The sequence below is a fragment of the Arvicanthis niloticus genome, chromosome 17 (assembly GCF_011762505.2).
Source record: "Arvicanthis niloticus isolate mArvNil1 chromosome 17, mArvNil1.pat.X, whole genome shotgun sequence".
In the NCBI taxonomy this organism is placed as follows: domain Eukaryota; kingdom Metazoa; phylum Chordata; class Mammalia; order Rodentia; family Muridae; genus Arvicanthis; species Arvicanthis niloticus.
In genome coordinates this window covers 14,179,127-14,199,124 of record NC_047674.1, presented here as the reverse complement: position 1 = coordinate 14,199,124, position 19,998 = coordinate 14,179,127, and the positions used below count along the sequence as shown (strand labels likewise).

At 47.0% G+C, this 19,998-nt stretch overlaps 1 protein-coding gene across 42 annotated transcripts in view; it reads left to right on the top strand.

The window, feature by feature from the left end:
• The window catches only part of Lrrfip1 (LRR binding FLII interacting protein 1), a 128,510-nt gene that overhangs the window by 62,449 nt on the left and 46,063 nt on the right, over positions 1-19,998 (top strand). For 19 of the 42 annotated variants that reach the window (XM_076914809.1, XM_076914808.1, XM_034522080.2 and 16 more), the window contains exons 2-7: positions 4,926-5,012; positions 9,806-9,823; positions 13,335-13,382; positions 14,782-14,826; positions 15,424-15,474; positions 18,508-18,546. In XM_076914809.1, the coding sequence (XP_076770924.1) occupies positions 4,926-5,012; positions 9,806-9,823; positions 13,335-13,382; positions 14,782-14,826; positions 15,424-15,474; positions 18,508-18,546 (288 nt within the window). Of the gene's footprint in view, positions 1-4,925; positions 5,013-9,805; positions 9,824-13,334; positions 13,383-14,781; positions 14,827-15,423; positions 15,475-17,036; positions 17,109-18,507; positions 18,547-19,998 lie in introns of those variants that run through there. The other 23 variants (XM_034522085.2, XM_034522086.2, XM_034522082.2 and 20 more) reach the window with 6 other exon arrangements.

Below are 19,998 nucleotides of genomic sequence, written 5' to 3'. Positions count from 1 at the left end.
CACTGACTTCTCAAACAGTTCTCTAAAGTCTCTGCCAGCCTGTCCCTGGCGTTGTCACATATCCAGCTATATAGCCAGCAAAAGGCATTTCAGTGCAAATGATTTCTGCAGCTGGCCAGTGAATGGGACACTTGGGCAAGAGACCTTACAGCAAGCCGTAGGGCTGGCGTTAGGGGCAGTACGTGGAAGACCTGAGGCCTCAGATTAGACTTATGCTTCTCTGGGGCTCTCCTTACCATCTTTCTTACCCAGGATGCATGTGTCCTTGAATGTGTGTGTCTCATCCATGATGAGTGTGTCCCTGGGTTGTGTGTGTCACCAGGGTGGATGTGTTCTTGGATTTGTCTGTCTCACCCAGGTAGGCGTGCCTTTGGATTTGAATCTGGTTTATGGGGAGTAAAGAGGAGTCTGGAGTCAGATCAGCTTTGTGGAATTGTCATAGGCAGCTTTGGTGATCTATGGGACCTTTCTGGATGTCCCCACCCCCAGGAGTGCCTCAATTTAAAAGCCCAGCCTATAAAAGCTGTTTATAGGATCCCAGGCCTGGGCCCACAGCTGTTAGGGGAGTGCCAACCACAGGCCCATAGAAGGGGAGAGGAAACTCACATTCTGAACCAGCAGTTTGGGGAGTTCCTAAGAAGCTAGCTAGCCTGTGGCTTGTCACAGGAGGCTGGGCCTGTCACCTCCTACCTCTGCCCTGCCCATGAACCAAGATGAAGAGCCATGATGGGCTTATACCAGGACAGTTTCTAGAGCAATCAACAGAACCATATGTACCTTTCAGCAACCAGTGAACATGGCTTTGGGGTTTGGTTCCCTCCTCGCCACCACCTCCTCCTTCCTTTTCTACCTTCCTACATCCTGAAAAGGAAGAGTCTAATACCCCAAGACATGCAAGTACTCCCAGACGGCAAGGTTCCTCTTGCCATTGGGAAAGCACCAGCATGCAAGGGGCTTGTGCAGCCCCGGTGGTCTGGGCCTCTGGAGGACAGGCAGTGGGTCCCTGCTGATGCTCCTTAGGAAACTGCCCCTATTCCCCCCCCACCCCAGGCCATGGCAGCAAGTAGAAGACTGTTCCTGGAGAGTTTTAAACCTGTCTGTGACCTCATGCTATGGTTTTATATTTTGGCAAAGCATCTGTCCAGGAAAGCTTTGTGCCATACCCCTGAAGCACCTGCCCACGGTAGCCGACCCCGCGAACCACCTGGACAGTTGGCACACTGAGGACAGCCCAGGGCTTTACACTGTGCACAGGGAGTGACCTGGAGGCCGGGTGCCACATGGTGGACCTTGGCTGCTTTGTACTTCAGTTCATTTCACAACTTGGTCACATCCAGCCTTTCCTGGTGACTCGAGAGGGACCATCTTGATGACCGTCACCCTCCAGCTCTGTATGCATGTGGCTGTTCTTGGCAGTGTGTCTGAAAAGGAGGAAGTGCACTGCGGAAGCCTTGGCTGATCCTTTTGAGCTTCAAAGCTAGTGTGAGCTGCACTGAATGTAGGTAGGGTTTGTCTCATGAAGACATGCTTAGTCACATGTAGGGTTTGGATCCGTGTCTGTGTTTGGCTCCTCTGTCTGCTGGTGTTTGGTTGGGCAGGTTCCAGGAAACAAGATGACTGCCTTCACTTCCTGTACTGTGTGAGGCTCTGTCTCCCCACAAGTCATGTGAGCACTGTAAGAGATGTGGGTGCCGAAAGTGGAGGAGTTTACAAGGACCCGAAGATGTATTGAATTACAGACTAATCTTCTAAATCCTGGTATCAGGAGTAACTGGCATGCATGTAACAGGCTTCATTCATGGGGCTCCTTTGCCGGTCCATGCCTAGACTCCTCAAGGCAGGACTGGTGGCTTTACAGTTTCCAGTATCGCTGCCCTCAAGGATGGGGTGCATGTTGGCCAAAGTGTCCTACAATGAGAATTGTGTCCCAGGGGGAGGCTCTTGTGGCCTGTGCACCCCATTTAGGGACTTTGGTCAAGTGCCAAGAATTAATCCAAGTGGGATGAAGGGCTGGTTGGCCAGGCACCCTGGCATGAGATGTGTATGAGGTACCCAGCACCCCAAGCTCAGAGGAGGCCAACAAGGGCAAATGTCATCTCAGAATTGAGGGCATCTGTTGGTATGTAGTGAATACCCAGAGACTCGCATCTGACCTCCTAGCTCTGGGGTCAGGAATGTGGTGGGCCTCACCTTGCTGTGCTCTGGGTCTAACAGGCGATCATTAACAGATAGCCAAGCTGGGTCCTTTTGGACCTTAGGATCCTCTTCTGAGCTCATTTGTGTTTCCAGATCCTTCACTTTCTTGGAGGCTATAGGATAGTGGTCCCTGTTCCTGCTGACTGTCACCTGAGAGCTACTTACAGCCCTTAGGATCTCCTCACATGCCTCTCTTTTATATGGCATCCAGATTTCTCAAGACCATAAAAAGGCTTGCTCTGACCTTCTCTTCGAGGCCTCATGTAGGCCCACCGGGCATGGTTTTTGTTTTGTTTTGTTCAACTCAAGGTCAGCGAATGAAAACCCTTAATTTGCACAGTTCTCTCTGTCATGTAATGTTATGTAGGGACAGGAGTGACCTCGTCATGTTCACAAGGGAACTCATAAACAAGTGTCTACATAGAGAGCATGTATATAAGTCAGCACAGTCCTGGTGGCCCTCCTAGAACCTGTAGGCCTTTCTAGAACTCTGACAACTAAATTCTCTCTCCCTCTGCCCCCTCTTATCCTTCTGGTCTTTTCCACAAACTCTTCCCTATTCCTCCTTCTTCAAGCCAATGGACTAATTCTGCTGTCAAAACTCTTCCCTAGTCTCTGCCTTCTTAGAAAGGAACTAACAGGCCCTGGACCATGTGCCTTCTCACCCAAGGGTAGGTCTTGAATCTAAGGAGCTTTCTTAATACCCGCCCCATCCCTTACAGACCTCGAGTACCCACTTAGGACATGTAACTGGTGTAGACCTTTAAAATGACACCAAGTACCAGAGTTCTGATACAGCCATGATGAGCAAGGCACTGTGCTCCAGCCCCAACCCAGCCCAGCCCAGCCCAGCCCAGCCCAGCCCAGCCCAGCCCAGCCCAGCCGTAGCCCCAGCCCCAGCTTACGGTGTTGATTGCCCTTTGATTTGAAAGACCTGAGCTTGGACTGATAAGAGGGCCCAAACAAACAAAGTCGGCTATGAACTCAATTCCTTGGAAGTTAGAAAGAAATCCCTTGTGACTCAATTTAGATTAGAATTCAACTTAGATTAGAATAGAAAGAGATCAGGGATGGGCATGATTATGAACTCCTGAAATCCCAGCATGCCAGGGGATGCTGAGGCAGGAGGATGGTGAATTTCAGGCTGGCCTGGGCTATGGAGATAGCAAGAACTTATCTTTTAAAAGAACAATAAAAAATAATAATAAAAAAGAGAGAAGGAAAGGCTAGTTTGTCTTCTGATGTGTATATATTATATGTGTGTTTGTGTGTACATACATACATACATACATACAGTCAGGGAGGTAGTATGCAGGTCAGTTCTCAGTACCTATCTCCTATGGGAGATGAATTCGGAGAAAGCCACACATGCTTAGGCTTTTGCTACTTACTGGCCAGCCCCACTAGCCAGTTGAGGACTGTCCAGAGAGTGCTGTTTTAAAATGACCTAGGGATCAGTGAAACATTGCAAAACTCCAGATTGTGGGTAGAAGAATTATTGACTGTGTATCAAGGGAGCTTACCTGCCAAGAAGGCAGACTTGATACCAGAGAACCTGAATTCTGGAACATTCTGTCTTGTCCTTCTCTCGATGCTGGGTTGCATGAGATAAGAACATTCACACAGTCTATAGACGTGAAATGGGGTCAGAATGCCATCTATGACCCCTTAGCTGGCCTTGTCAGATGTGTTGTGATGGCTGGGAATGTACCATCCAGAGCCTTCTACTGTACCCTTGGTCGCCTTGGAAGAACCTGAGCTTCTTACACCGCAGAGGAGAGGGACGCCATAGGGCATCAGGGTGGGCCGAGAGGGATTGGGCAGGAGTCTCACAGAGTAGATCTGTCTGTCTGTGAGGCTTCCAGACGGGCCTTGCAGGAACCCCTGGCTCTGACGCCAGATAGTGCTGAGGAATGTGTCATACTCCTCATACAATATAAAGAAAGCACTTAGAACAGCGTTCACCTGGCATTTAGTTAGGGCTCGGTCACCCTCCTGTCCTCAGGAGACAGCAGATGATACCAAACTCTGCTGGGCTGTGTTTCTCCTAGACATATGTGTCTATGACGTAACTTTATTTCTAAGCTGGGCACAGTGAGACGGTAAGAACAATGCTGCAGAGTGTGGCCATCTTAGCATATGATTTTCCTTTTTCCTTTTTTTGCGTCAGGAACTTTCACCTCTTTATTAAAGGGAAGTACATCTGAGCTCTTCTTTGGCCTATGGAAACTGTCAGAGTCACCACTCCCTGTGCTTTGGGGCCATTGCTAAGTAAAATGAGGGCAGGCAACTTCAATGCAGATCCTGGCTGTTGCTGGTGTGGAGCTGACAGTACTAACAGGCAGATGGAACATAAGATGCGGAAACTCGGGACAAAGAGAGGCAACAGTTTGAGCAAGGCAGAACAAAATGGTGCCGGATTTGATCACTCACCTCAGCATTGCACATGTTTAAAAACATAGGAATCATTTATTTCTGAGATTTCCCATGTAAGGTTTTTGGACTTTGGCGGACCCCACCCAGTTTATTGAAACTAGATAAAGGCGGAGCTCCTGGGCCCACAGACACACCTCTTCCTACTCCTGACGACCCGGCCTCTCCAGTGCGTCTGTGAATCACACGGTGTGCTTGCTAAGCTCTAAACAAGATTTTCTCTCTACAGTGTCATTAACTATGTACCCGGAAGTTGCCTGGTTTGTTCTCTAATAAGGTTTCTGGGTCTGTTTCAGGCGGAGGCCAGGCTTGCAGCAAAGCGTGCAGCCCGTGCTGAGGCTCGAGAGATCCGGATGAAGGAGCTGGAACGGCAGCAGAAAGAGGTAATGGGGGCTGAGCGTTCCGAGGTTGGCTCTTTCTCTGTCAGGACTGCGAAGATGGGGTACCTGCTGCTCTTGAGTATCTGCTCTCGCCATTGTCACCTTAGCGTTGCTTCTGCTTGGAGTGTGTGTGCTCCTGTAGTTCTTGTTCCAGGTTAGTCCCAGAGTGCACATAGCTAGGATGCTGGGCATCTGCTCCAGGCTAGCCACGGAATGCACAGAGCACAGATGCTGGGCATGGCTGCCCAACTGGTGGCCTAATGGAGCCTGAGAGATGCTCACAGCCTGCGAGCTTGCTCTTTAGTCTCAGTATCTAGGACAGGTTTCTAGCTGAGAAGATCTGGAGAGGACTGGGTTTGGGCTTCTAACAGTGGGGAGTGGGGTCTGGCTCCTCTCAGAAACAGAAAAGAGCAAAATGGTTTCCTTTTAATTTAATTGGCCAACTTCTTTTGCTTAAAAAAAAATGTTTTCCTTGAGGCTTATATAGTATCAATCAGTAATTAGTGTAACCTTTGAAATAAGTGGCCACAGGAACAAATAAATGTGTTCTGGGGGACCAGGGTGGCCATCAGTGTCTTCATCCTAGCTACTGTGGGTTTTAAACAACTTGAGTCAGAATTTTTTCCAACAGCCAGCATGTGGGCCCTGTAAGTACGTTAGGGTTCTGGTTTCTTCACAACCTTTCCTGTAACTGGTAAATGATCCCTTTGAGGGAGCATTTGCTGCAGAGCTTGGCCATGAAGAAGGTTTAAAACCAGCTGCCGGAGGGGTCCTTCTTAGACAGGTTCTGGTTCTGGTTCTATTAACGAAGCCCGGTTGATCTTCATCGTTGGTGCAACTTCAGATGGAAGCTTGAGTTTCCTATTTCTCTTCAGACCAGCAGGTTCCTCCACCAGATCAGCAAGTCCCAAACCTGTCACATGTACTATAAGGGTGGCTGAGCCACAGCCTGTGATGTTCACTGTCCTCTGCCTGGGGACTTTGCCATCCCAGGAGAAGATATACCAACAGAAGAGGGGATGTGGCCAGACTTGATTTGGGGAAGGAAACTTCGAGGTAGTACATGGGTAGCCATAGAGTGCGGGAGCCACAGTGTGGGGGAAGCTAGTCAGGGCAGTCACCACAGGGAGAGGACCTCGCCCCATCCTGTGGTGATCATGAAGTGACCTGTAGATAGGCTTGGCAGATGTCTCCTTTATGCTAAGCTGTGAGCAGAAAAGTAAACCCGTAATGGAAAAATGACTCCTTTTTTCTTTCCAGTTACAAATACAAATGAAAATGTTTAAGAAGTGTAATGCATTTTAGTCTTCGTAATTCTACATTTAGAAGTTGGTACTTTTGTGTGTTTTTGTTTGTTTGTTGAGACAAGGTCTCTCTATGCAGCCTTGGTTGTCCTGGGACTCCCTCTGTAGATTAGGCTGGCCTCAAAGTCATAGAGATCCCCCTGCCTCTGCCTCCCGAGTACTGAGAGTAAAGGCTTGTGCTACCACTGCCTGGCTTTGTGTGTGTGTTTATAATTTTTTTCTTTTAGTTCTCTGGGAGAAGCTTGGGGTCGGTGTTTCCTGACATCTGCCTCTCTTCTGAACAGCTTTATCTTTTTAAAATCAGAAAATAGGTGGTCTTGGGTTTTGTGTTAATTATTTGGGCTTTTCCCAAATGAACTGTGGTTAACAGGCCCTCCAGTTAACTGAATGCCTCCCTCCCTAGTTTCTTGACCAAGGGTCAGATGGGCCTAAGGAGAATCAGGACCGGGTGAACACCTGTCTGGCTTCTCCCACTGAGAGGCATCTTCAGGAAACTCACCAGAGACAAATATCTGGACCCACAAGTAGAAAATAGGAAAAGACCCTACTGCTGTGTTACGCCACTGCCACACACCTCTGAGCTGGCGCCACCCAGGCCCCAGAGAACCATCCCAACTTGAGCTCCTCAGCTCACATGACTGCAGCATGCAAACTGGGCAGTTTATTTGGAACTGAATATTTAATTTTTTTAAATAACCAAGTCCCAGTTGTTTCTCAGGCCTCCTGCTATCTTTTTCTCTGTGAGATATTTCTGCTCGTTCAGTAGACACTTGTGGGCCCACCGTGTGTAGGACCCTGCTAGCCCTTCCTATTGACTGTGGGAGCCACAGGGTAGTTGGATGGAGAGGTAGGTAGTTCTGGGGCTGGAGGCTGCTGTTTCTTAGGGTTACAGAGGGTAGCTCCTGTCATCTGCAGAGCCAGGAGTCCTGTGGGAGCTGCCCTCCCCACCCCCAGCACACACACAAGGCTGCTACACCCTGCCTTAGGCTCCTCCACTATCCTCTCACCCTGGTTCTCTCATAGTCCTTTGATCTATCTTTCTTTCTTTCTCTCTTTCTTTTTCTTTTTCCTTTTGGCAGTAATAGGAATTGAACCTGGGACCTCATATATGTCAGCCATTCCATACAGAGCCCCAGACCCAGCCCCTAGCATTCTGCCAAAATTCCCAGGGTGTGTTGCTGCTTTGCTAGTTCTAGAGGTCAGGTGCACCCCATGTCCCACTGTCCTTCCAGTGCACAATGTGCCTCGATGCTTTCTGTTTCAGCTCTTATTAGAGACAAACCAAGGACTCAGGGCCATGGCATACGGTAAGGCTATGAGTTGGCCCTACACCTTGCTCATACCTGTTAGCGAGGAGCATGGTGTCCTGAGTGACTTTCACCAAGATGTAAAATTCCTACAGAGGTCAAGGTGAGTTGTGTGGTGTGTGTATATGCATCTACTAAGCGATACTTTAAACTGTATTCATTCTTACTGATGAGTAACATTGATTGGCATATGTGCACGATTATATTTTTAAAAGCTTCTACAAATCCCTGGGCAGTTAGCTGTGAGTGTGGCAGTGCCTACCACCAAGAAGAAATTAGTGAGTCCTTATGCTTTTTATTTGAGCAGAAGGACGTTTGGCCTTGAACACCAAATATCTTCTCCTGCTGCTTTTGAGGCAGAATTTGCCAGACACAGAGGCCACACCTGTCAGCAGGTACTGCATAGGAAGAGAAGTAATAGCTGTCCATCTAGCTGTCCATCTAGCTGTCCTGGATCTGGCCTTGTCCAGGAGGTACACATGTATGTTTACACACATGCGTGTGCACAGGTGTCAACACCTCATATATGCTAGGTATTCCATACTGAGCTCCAGACCCAGCCCTAGCCATCTGCCAAAATTCCCAGGGTGCTTTGCTGCCCCGCTAGTTCTGGGAGTCTATAGAGAAGAGAGAGAGCAGCTAACAGCCCAAGCTTCCAGCCCAACACCATAGCCCCTCACAGACCGCTCTGCCTGTCTTCTCAGTCCTGGCTATTATTAGCAGCATCAGGCCCAGCTGGACCTCATACCATCTGATAGCCCAGGGCTCTGGCATTTTAAGTTGTTGATTAAGGAGAAATGAATATGCTTTCGATGGCCAGTGTTTAGCCAGTGGGGTTGGTATTTTGTTATAACATTAGGAAACATGATCCTTGCTTTCTCCCGGACATGCTGCTGGGCAGAACGGCTTTCATAGAGGAAGGGGTTGGAGCCAAGGCAGCCTGGACGAGCTGAGGAGACCTCAAGCTCTTGCCAAAGTTGGGGTCCCCCAGGAGTGCTTGCAGAGCATGCGAAGAACAAATATGGGAAAGGCAGAAGTGCTGGGGTGCAGCTCTGTCAGCAGGTCTTAGGATAATGAGCTGTATTCAGACCCGGGGTACTCCAGGTATCCCTGGTAATGACTGTCAGCCACACAGATGGCAGGGGCCAATGCCGAAGCATCCCCGGGCTGTGCTTCGGGGCTGGTTGAGTGGTTGAACTTTTTAATGGGCTCACCAGATGAGAATAGCATGTAAGCATTCTTTGGGAAATCGTGGGATCCTTGGACTAATTTGACCAAGAGCTTGGACTGATAAAAGGAAGTGTGTCTTAACGAAGCTGACTGGATAATCATTTTGGTTGGAGGTGCTGTGTTTGTTATAGTTGAATGTTGACCGTATTTACCTGTGCTTTTCCATATAAATAAAATGCCAGATTTCTAGTCCTGGGCCCTTAGCAAGGTCTGACGTGATTCATGGTTTGTGAAATGAATGCAAGTATCCCTGTCTTAATGGAGACCTAAAATAAGAGATGGTTCCAAAGGAAAGCATTGTGTTGGGGAGAGGGAGCCCATCTCCTGTTTCAGCACAGTCTCACGGCTGCACTGTTTCACTGGAATGTTCTTTCCTATAAATCTGCATGGACCAGGATGCGAAAGCCTCTCTGTCGATCCTTTCTGAATCTGACCACTCAATTTCCCACTTAAAATTTGACACTTTCTGGTTAAATATTAGTGTAAAAGGCAGTTTTCTTTTTAAAGATAACTTCATGTTTATTCCTTGACTATTTTGTACATCTGTATATGATGTATTTTGATCAGAACCCCCTGCCATTCCTTTTCTTGTTCCCCTATCACTCCTCAAGAGCCACCTTCCCTTGTGTCCCCATCTCCTTTAAAGTCTGAAAAGATGTCTTTAATTCCCTGCTGTGGCAATAGGCTATGCACCTGCGTATCACTGGGCTCTGCAGGCGCTGCTGTGGAGGGAGCGAGCGACCTTCAGCCGTCGTTTAAGACAGCGCCAAACGAGTGAAGACGTGGACCTTAATGCATTTTCTCTTTATGTTTAATCCGTAATCTTTGTTTTTCTGTAGTACAGCGTTCTATTTCTTGGTTCATATTTCTGGTTGTCACAGAATCGTTCTCATGTTTCCACAATTTTAACTGAATTTTCTATTTCTCCCCTTGTCTCTTTCGTCATTTCCTGTAGATCTATCAAGTCCAAAAGGTAGGGCCCCGTCCTTCATTCCTAGTTCGCATGCGCTGCTTTTCCCTTGCCGTGGTCCTGTCACCTGCAGAACCGTGCTGTGCACTGAGCACCCCGCTTGCCGTGCTCACCTTCACCCCTGTGCCCTCGTCAGATAAACCAGTCTCTCCCGACACGAGGCAGCAGCCATGCAAGGAACACATCCCTCCATCCATTTGCCTCAAGGATCTGGAAAATTGTCTCCAACGGAGAAAAAAGTTCTAACACAAACCACATTTTTAGAACTGGAAGAAGCATTTAAAAATTAGATATTAAAAGATAATTTTTTCCTAGATTTTGGTAAAATACCAGTGCAAATTGCCACATATTAAGACATTACTGGGTTAAGTGTAGTAGCACAGTTCTGTAATCCTAGCACTCAGGAGGCAGAGACAGGATCACTGAAGGCTATGCTGGGATTATGTGGTTATTTGAAGGCTAGCCTGGTTGTTCTACAGTCTCAAAAAAAATGAGGAGATAGATGATAGGTAGGTAGGTAGATAGATAGATAGATAGATAGATGATAGATGGATGGATAGATGGATGGATGGATGGATGGATGGATGGATGGACAAACAGATGGAGAAATTAGTTATTAGGCCAGGTATGTTAGCCCCAGCATTTAGGAGGCTAAGACACAGGGATCAAAAGTTTCAGTGCAGAAAATAAAAATCTAGAGGTAAGAAGAGAATGAAAGATTATAGATTATTGGTGGTAGATTTAAAAGTCTTAATAAAAATTTGAAAAAAAAAAAAAAACCAAAGCTTTAGAAACAAGTCCCACTGTCCTCCTCACTCAGCACTAGAGCATTACAGGCTAATGCCCTATGATGGCCTCTCGATTCCACGACATGCTGAGCAGTGGCTGTCCACAGACTTGCTGCAGCTCAGGACGCCCCCACAAGAGTGTTTGCAGGGCTTGGTCAGCCTTTCCTAAGTGTGAGTCTTTCCTGTGGGAGAGCCTGTATTCTTTCCTGTACTTGTTCAGTTTCTGCCTAGAATGGCTGTATCTTTTAAAGTAGAAAGTCAGAGTCAGAACACTGTGTCTCAGAGTTGAGAGCACACAGGCCTCTTAAGTATGAGACCAATAAGCCTCAGAGCCTACTATAGATAATCCTAAGCTCAGTATAAGGACCCTCAGCCCACCCAATCCTGCCTCAAGTGGGAGATCATCTCTTCTGAAGAGGCACAGAAGTCCAATGGATAGCCAGCTGAATCTGTAGGCACACTGTCCTTGGTCCTAGCATCTAGTATAGGAATGGATACTGAAGCCAGGAGGACTCTGACAAGTTCCAGGAAGGCTGGAAAGCCCCCTGATGACCAGTGGGGCTGCAGGACATCACTGCCCCAAACCCAGCAAAGGGCCTGGATCTGGTCATTTCCCCTCTCGTCCTTCCCTTTCCTGTTCAGCTTATGGTTAGATTTTTGCTGACAGGACTGAGATGTGCCGTGAGAACTGTCAGATGTGAGCTTGTCTTAACCAAGAGATTAAGGTCAAACAGAAATAAAAGCACCATATGGTACACATGAATTAGGATCTGGATGTCGGAGGTTAGCGTGGAGCTAGCATTCATTGGCTGAGTGCAGAAGAGGCTTTAGCACAAGGGATCCACTGACTTAGACACCTTAAGGAGTGTTTGCTTTATTTATATGAGTACACTGTAGCCGTCTTCAGACACGCCAGATGAGGGAATCGGATCCCATTACAGATGGTTGTGAGCCACCATGTGGTTGCTGGGAATTGAACTCAGGACCTCTGGAAGAGCAGTCAGTGCTCTTGACTGCTGAGCCATCTCTCTAGCTCTGAGCATTTGCTTTTATTTCCTTTACAAATATGTATCCTAAAGAAATCTGTGTCACTGCAAAAGGCAGCTCTCACTCAGAGAGGGATAGGGGAAAGTTTATTCTGAGCCAGAAATGAATGACCATGGTCCAGGGAACACAGATTCAGGTTGCCACAAATACTTCACCTTTTTATAGTTACAAAGGCAAAAGTACGTCATACATCAAGGGTTTTTTCCATATTCATTGGTGGAAAACAGTGTAGGTAGGTAGGTTAGAGCAGAGAAGAGATCTCATAGGTTTTTGGTGCTAGTTGGTAACATTCTTAGGTTTTTGTCAGTCGGAGGTTAGCTCTACTAAGTTAATACATTCCAAAGATTTTGATTTTCAAAAGGACCAGATGCTGAGGTGGATGATAAGACACTTCAGCGGGAACTATAGGCAGCAAGGATGGTTCTGGCTTTTGGTCTTCACAGTCACAACACTCTAATGGGTTCAGCTTGCAGAACCTGGTTGAGAAGTGCTTCTCAACCTTTCTAACCTGCGATCCCCCCAGCCATACAATTATTTCATCATTACTTCATAACTGTCATTTTGCTACTGTTATGAATTGTAATGTAAATCTCCGGCTCAGAACGGCCGTTCTCCAGACATGGCTTTCTCAGATTACTTAGCGGGAAAGACTGCTCGAGTGGCTTTTTGCACTAGCTTAACACGCTTGGCTTTTCAAGGCTGTGTGAAATCCTTCCTCCCTCTGGTTTTCTACTTACCATCATCTCTCTGAGGAAGGGGCAGGACCATGTATCTGAAATCTGGCCCTCCTTCAAGGTGAAACTGGACCAAATATAACCCGCAGCATGCTCGAGTAATTAGAAAACCATTTAAAAACATCACTGTACTTCTGGCACCCAGGTTTATATTTCTGATTATAAGCTTTAAGTGTGTAAAAATGTGACGTCCTACAGGTTTGCTGTTGGTTCCTTGATTTTCTTCCTGGAAATAAAGAAGAAAATAAGGGGAAAGGTTAAGCAGGTTGTTAAACCCAGGTTCTTCCTAGTGATGGAAGCAACCGTTTTGATCTACTTACTTCAGTCTAACTGGGACCACCATGGCTTACAGTAAGTAGGTGAACCCTAAAGCCATTGGTTAAAGTCTCTTCCTACCCAAGCGCCTGCTCTATATGTCCTAGACATTTGCCGGAGTTATGGGTTCTCCAGCCTGCACTGGGCACAGGTGTCGGACAACAGGAACCTGCAGCTAGAAGCCAGCTCAGCACAGCACTTCTTCCCTCCTCCTCTGGGGCCTCTTCCTGAGGCAGCAGCATGGAATGGCTCTCAGCTTGGGCTTCTAGTAGACAGTGTTTGTTCCTCCTGCAAGTATGCCCCCAAAGTTGTAAATGGCTTTGCAGAGGAGCCTGCAGTGGTTCTTGCACAAGGTTTTCTTTCCTGACATCTTGGAAGGCCACCCCTGCCTGATGAGTGCTTTGCCCTGTGCTCCCGAGGCCTCTAAGGAAGGAGGGGAGCTAGGAGGCCTCATCTCAAGCCGCTACATCGCTGCTCAGGAAATGGCTTCTGTGCAGACCCCAGTTCTGCGGCCGCTGTGCCTGGCATGCTGCCTCCATGAGTGAGTGTGTGTGGGAGAGCATGGTGGAACAGTCTCTTACGCCTCTCCTGTTCATTTCTTGCCTAATTTTCTTTCCCTTCTGTCTATAGAAATATTATGGGCTGGATACAAAATGGGGCGACATCGAGCAGTGGATGGTAGGCCTTGAATATAATTTTAAGACTTTAAATGCTTTATAAATTTAATTCTGACTGCAGTTTAATTATGCCAGGAGATTACTATTGTGCTGTAATTTGATACTCAGAGGTCTTCCTCAGGACATTCTGCATCTGGTGTGGTGTTGTTAGAAACGGCCTGGCCAGGCATGTGACCCGTCCCTCTGCAGATGGGACTGCTGATGTCTGCAGGCTGGTGTTGTGTGAGGTTCCATTGCCACCACTCCTCCAGTTCTCTGCATCAGAAGATCCCAGGGCTGGGCATGTACCTGTGTCCAAGAACTTCCCAGAGAACCTCCTGTTACCATCAGAACATCTCACTGTTCTAGTTAGAACCAGAAGAGGCCCTCGATGGCTTGCTTCCCCCATGCACAGCCCACTGCCCTGTTTCCCCCAACCCCACACTCATACACTCTCTCCGTTGGCTCCTCTTGTCTCATATGTGCCCATGAAAACCCCTGCTCTACCCCCTTTCCAACTGTTTTCTTTAAGAACCTATCAGCTTTCCCAGTGCAGGCCAGCTCAGCCCCAGGGAGCCTATCTTGTCCTCAGGCCTCTCTGGAGAGGTTCCCATGTGGCCATGCTCTGGGCAAGATACACTTTGGTGCTTTCCAGTGATCCCCAGAGCAAGGCCTCTTATTAAGCCACCCACCTCTTTCTATCCTGGCTGCTGTCCTGGACTTTGACGCATGCTTTTGGCACTGAAGACCTGGAAGTGTCTTCATCAAGGCTCCTCACTATTGAACAGCCTGAGGGAGATTCAAGGCCATCTCTACCATCTTAGATGCTAGGCGTGATATAAATATCTATTGAAAGACTCATCATGTTCAGCCTGTGTCGATGATCACAGTATTGTACATACCTGAGATGTGTGTCTTCTCATCAGATCCTAAGGACAGTTCAAAGGTGGCCACTTCGAAAGAACAGCAGCTAATTAGCTGTGAGCAACTCAGTCCCTCCCACATCCATTCCAGAGATAAACGGGCAAAAACCTGTTTGTCCCGGAGTCCATAAAGCAAGCAGGGTGACATCCCCATGGAGGTTCTCTGGGAAAATTGTCTCCCTGAAGGAGAGTCAGTCCTGAGGGGAAGAGAGCTGATTTAAAAACAGATTACAGTTAGGGGGAGGGGACTTCATTTCTGCCCCAGCGCTTGCTCATTGCTTTTAAAGCCACCAACTATGCCAGTTATTCGAGTTCTGAAGGGCCTCCCCAGAGAAGGTATTTCCCACAGTCCTTTAGTTAGAGCTTTTAAACAAAAGCAAATCCTAATCTTGCCATTTAGATCAGAAATGCTAGATTCTGTGGCAGTGGGGCCTTCTGGGGTTTCTAAGCACGCTGCCTTGCTATCTCTAACCATTGTCGTTCCATTTGCTTCGGTAGGAAGACAGCGAACGCTACTCACGTAGATTCCGGAGAAACACCTCGGTCAGTACCACGCTCCGTATTATGCTCCTTCTCTGCAAGGGGCAAGTTCACAGAGCCTTATTTGTTCCTCTAGTGGCTGAAATAGATACAGTGCTTAAGAGAGACTTGCCATTGTCGATATACAACTGCTATCTTTACCTCAATAAAGACCGTAACTCAGCCTTCAGCATTTTGGGCTAAGCTGAGTGAAGAAAGTGTGTTTGGGATTTAAAAAATAACAAAAACCTGGATATTGAACCTAAGGCCTCATGCAAGTTTACGTATTCCACCACTAAACTTTATCTCCTGCCTGCTTGGAGGTATTTAAGTATTATTATTAATATATTACTCATAACATTGTAAATGGCTTTTCTTGTTAAATACCTGTAGATAATTTTTTTTTTAAATCATGAGGCTTATTAATCACCCTTTAAAAGTTACCTGTGACATCCTTTGTTTCCGTAAACAGCCCTAGGCAAACTGAGGCATTCTGAGGGCCTGGGGTCACATCCTGTGAGATCTCAGAGGGTAGCTGGTCCACTCACTGTTCTGGAGTCAGGTCAGCAGGTTTCTTTATGGTCCGGTTCATGGTTGTGTTCTCCTCCTGTCTTTTACTAGGCTTCTGACGAAGACGAGCGCTTGTCCGTGGGTAGTCGAGGGAGCCTAAGGGTCAGTAACGGGCATGACTGCTTCTGCACGGCACACTGTGTAGGCGGGATCCCTGTCCCTGCTTTCAGTCCTCAGATCACAATTCCTGTGCTCAGCCAGTCCCCGCCTAACTGATAAAATGTGTATCATTGTATATGTATGTATACGTATACAATATATACATATAACAATGTATATAAGTTAACTGAGGACAGGGTGGGGTGAGCTGGGGAGAGTAGGGAGTGTTACTTTATTGTTGCCATCCCCTAAAGAGTGCTGGGCATCATTTTATGTTTTCCATAGTTTCCCACAACTTGAAACTATGAAACTGTGGTTAATGATTGTCTCAGAGTCGGTATGATGGACAGGAACATGAAGGTCCACTGCATGCCCGCCCACCCATCCAGATGCTCTCCAGGAACGCTAACCTTGGTTAAACCATCCATAAGTTGGACTTGAGAAGTAGTTCAGTTGGTCAGTGAGGACCTGAGTTCCACCCCCCAGAACTCCTGTGAAGAAGGCCATGTGGGGTGGTGTGTGCTTGTAATTTCAGTTCAGAGAACAGTTAGTGAAGCTCACTGGCTATCTAGCTTAGCCTTCTTAGTAAGTTCCAGGCCAATGAGAGACACTGTCAAAAAAAAAAAAAAAAAAAAATAGAAGGCATTTCTAGAGGCATTTCTAGAAAAGAGCCTCCATTACAGCTGACTGAAAGGCCGAATAGCCGGAAGGCTCCAGGGGAGCCTCCAGCAATTGCAGAAACACCATAAATAACTTGTGGCTACTTCTGTGCATGCTTTCTCACACATACACATACATGGCTCTTCGTGGTGCTGGAGATTGGGACCTAAAGCCTCACATATAGTAGGCATGTCCTACTACTGAGCACAGCCCCAGCCCTGAACGCTCCACACGGGCAACTTCACGGGTAATAAACACAGCCTTTGTAGCTGCATTAGAAGAAACTGTGTGCACAGGGAAACGAAGCAGAACGGTTGTGTTTTAGCTTAGTAAGCAGGTCCCTTTGATGAGCTGCAGGGTTGACATGGGATCTCCCGGCTGTCAGAACTAGGTCTCCACGCAGCTGCTCTGCCTTGCTAAGAGATTTTATTGAGCTGAGGGTTGGTTTATGACCACCGTGACACTTGCGTCACACATTATTACCCCTTGAATAAACATGCACCAGGTGTGTGCTTAACTTGGCATGTAGCTATGAAACCCTGAGGTGGCACACCAGCCTTGTGGCTTAGCCACCATCACTGGCCCTGTCCTCTTAGCACTAAGAGCAGACCTGTGTGGCTTTGCTGGATAGTTACATGTAAAACAAGGGAGGTGACACCTTGCTGCTGGGATGGTCCTGCTTCAGGTCTTTTCTGATACAGATGATGCAGCTGTGACTTCCTCACAGGCCCTCCCTCAGACATGGTCTGCTTTTAAGGAAGCAAGGTTTACATAAGCAAAATATAAGTACAAGCTCAGCTTGCAACATCTGTGGCCACGCCCAGCCAGTGGGAGGTGTTAAAGGTCTGGCCCTTGAAACCATAGAGAGGAAGAGCAGTTGGGGACCAGGGGAGGGACTGGGAAGGGCAGAACAGAGAGCTGACCCTTGGATGTAGCCTCCTGGTGGTGACTTTGCAAGAGAGCCTTTTCCAGAAACGGTAAGCCAGAAGCCTAATGAACAGAAGATATCTGAGGTAGAACAGGCGGGAGACTGAAGCAGAACCCAAGTCTCTGGGACAATGTGTCATCTTCAGACCCGTGGTCCTCTAGGATTCTGCAGGGAGGAATTTCACCATTTTAAGATGGGATAGGGGATGTGTGTCCTAACTTCAAAGAGTTTACTGAAGTTGCCACTGTAGCAAGTGCTGGGTGTTCATTCTCCTTCCATGTTAGCCTGTAGTGAACTGAGTCGCCATCCTGGACATCTTTGTCAGATACCAGTATATCTGTCCTAAGGTCTAACGTTTCCCACAGGAAGTCCACGGTGAGTGAGCTAAGGAGGAGCATGGGAGAAAGTCACTGAATGTCACTGTCAGCCTCAATTGGCTACATGACTCTCCCATGGTGTGCTTAAGAAACTCAGCAGGGAAAGGCTCGTGCCACCAAGCCATGCCACCAAGCCTGAGTTCAGGCCCTGGGACCCACATGGTGAAAGTGAGAGCTGACTTCTGAAAGCTGTCTTCTGAGTTTCACTTATACCATGGCACGTGGTATAAAATTTGTTAGGGCTTTTTTTTTTTTTTTTTTTTTTTTAAACTATGCTCTTAAAATTTTTTTTTCTTTTAGAATTTTAGAGCTGGGGACTTGGAAATAAAAATCAAATCTGCTATTCTCATTTATTGTAGAACGAAGTCTAGAGCATTTAGGGACCTACTTGAGGCCACAGTTCTTAGTGACAGTGCCAGCTACTGCTCCCTCAGAGCCTTTCACAACTGCCAGGTGTCCAAAACTCTGTCCCTTGCTGGCTGGTACCGCTGAGGAAGGCAGCTGGCAACCCTGCTTTGTAGACATATCTCCCTCTGTGTCTATGGAGGCTGGACTGTGCCGATTAATATATTTTAATATTCTGAAGCCTTTACTTTAAAATTCCTAAGATGGTTTCTTTCCCCTGCCCAAACACATTCTCTGTAGTTCTGGCAATGATGATAAGACCTAATGGCCAGGAAGGGCGGCTACCAGGCACGGTCCCCTGAGGAAATCGAGATTGAGGACTGTCGTAAGGTTTTAATTATCTTTATTTAAAATCTGACGATACATCTCCAGACTCTTTTATAGTTTAATGAGAATGTGTCTATGTCATGAAGGAAGTAAGGCTCAAACGTTTTGTGTTTCGTGAACTATGCAACTGTTGCATAGAAGCAACCTAGTGTTCTTAGACTTTATGATGACTATCATTCTGATAATATGTATTTCTTTTAAGTAAGACCTTAGAAGACATGGGAAGTTTGTTCTTGTTAAGATTTTCAAGGTTGCCTGGTTTTTGCCTCTCCGTGTGGCATCTCTCTGATTCACTTTTGCTCCTGTTTCTGTTTTCCCCTTCCACTCTTGTTCCAACAGGCACAGCCCGAGCTGGAGTATGGGAGTCCCTACGCCTGGGTGAGGTGGTCAGATAATTTTGCTGTGTGACTCTAACTGTGTGCAGTGACAGATCATAACCATGGTGGTTTTTTTTTTTTACTAACTTCTTGGATGCTTTTCCAAAAAGCCAAGTCCATCTGCTGGTCTTCACCCAGGACACTATGAGTCAGGAGGGCACAGCTCTCTCTAGAATGAGCCACCACCCTCCCAGAGCCTCCTGGCCTGTGGATGGGACCCTAAAACTGGGACTGTGTGCAGTACTGGCTCCTGCTCACTAGCAGGTGCTGAGTGTTGGCTGTCGTCAACCAACATGGGATCCCCCAAAAAAACACCAGACCAAGAACTCCCAGGGCCTCTCTGTGTCCTTTTAAAAGACTTAAGTGTGAATAAATCACTTTACTTAACAACCCCATTCTTTGCTAATCTGTACCTATTCAAAATAAGAGGGCCAACTGCCACTTCTGCTGGGAATATAAGCTTTGAGAAAGATTCCAGTTCCAGCAACAAAAGTAAAGCCCTCTGGTCTAAACCTTAAAGTGACAGTCTATCCTAGAGTCCCAGTGCAGTCTGTCTTCTAGAAATGCCTACAGTTTACACTAAAACAAAAATCTCCAATAAATTTTGCAAACCCTATAGCCTCTTCTCTGGGATTGCACAGAGAAGATTTTATCCCAAAGCCCCTGGGGTTCATTTATTCTCTCTCCACTTCAAAATTATTTGGAAATTTTACTTTTATGTTTATGGCCATCATTAATAAATAGTGCAGTGTGTCCGATGAGTGTGCTTGATCCTCCAAGGTCCACAGAGAGCTGGATAGAAGAGCTGGGTGTGGGAATTCCCGCCCCCATCTCACACACTGAGCCACTGCAACAGTCCTAGCCTGGTGAAGCAGGCCAGCTAGGAAGAAGCACAAGAGAGGGCCCAAGATGGAGGATGTGCCTGCAGTGCCCGTTCCTCAGCCACAGAGCACGGCCACAATCACACTGTGACACTGGCAGTTCTTGGAGCTTCAAGGAATCAAATGCATTCGAACTTGTTTCTAAACCGCATCTTTTTTATTTTAAACTGGAAGTCAATTTTGAGGGCCAGTCCCTGGGCTTCAAGTGCCCAGGGTAGCGGCCAAAGGCATTTTGGACTTCAGTTCATGGTGTCTTCTCTTTCTGAAATTAACTTGAATGCCACAAGTAGCTTCTACTCATGAGTTTCAACGAAACTTTCTTGTTTCGTTTTCCATTTTAAAGACCTCTGAATGTGCTCTGTGACTTACATAGAGAAACAGACAGCACACATTGTGTATCAGAAAGGCTGCCACTGTGCAGCTATGTTGGGAGTGCCCATGTTTTGGAGCTACATAGCAGCTCTGAAGGGTTTAGTGTTAAACACATTTCAGAAATGTTTTTTGGAAGATTTTTTTTTTTTGAGTTGTTGTGAAGCAGGCCTATAGTTTATAATGGAGGTCCCATGACTGTG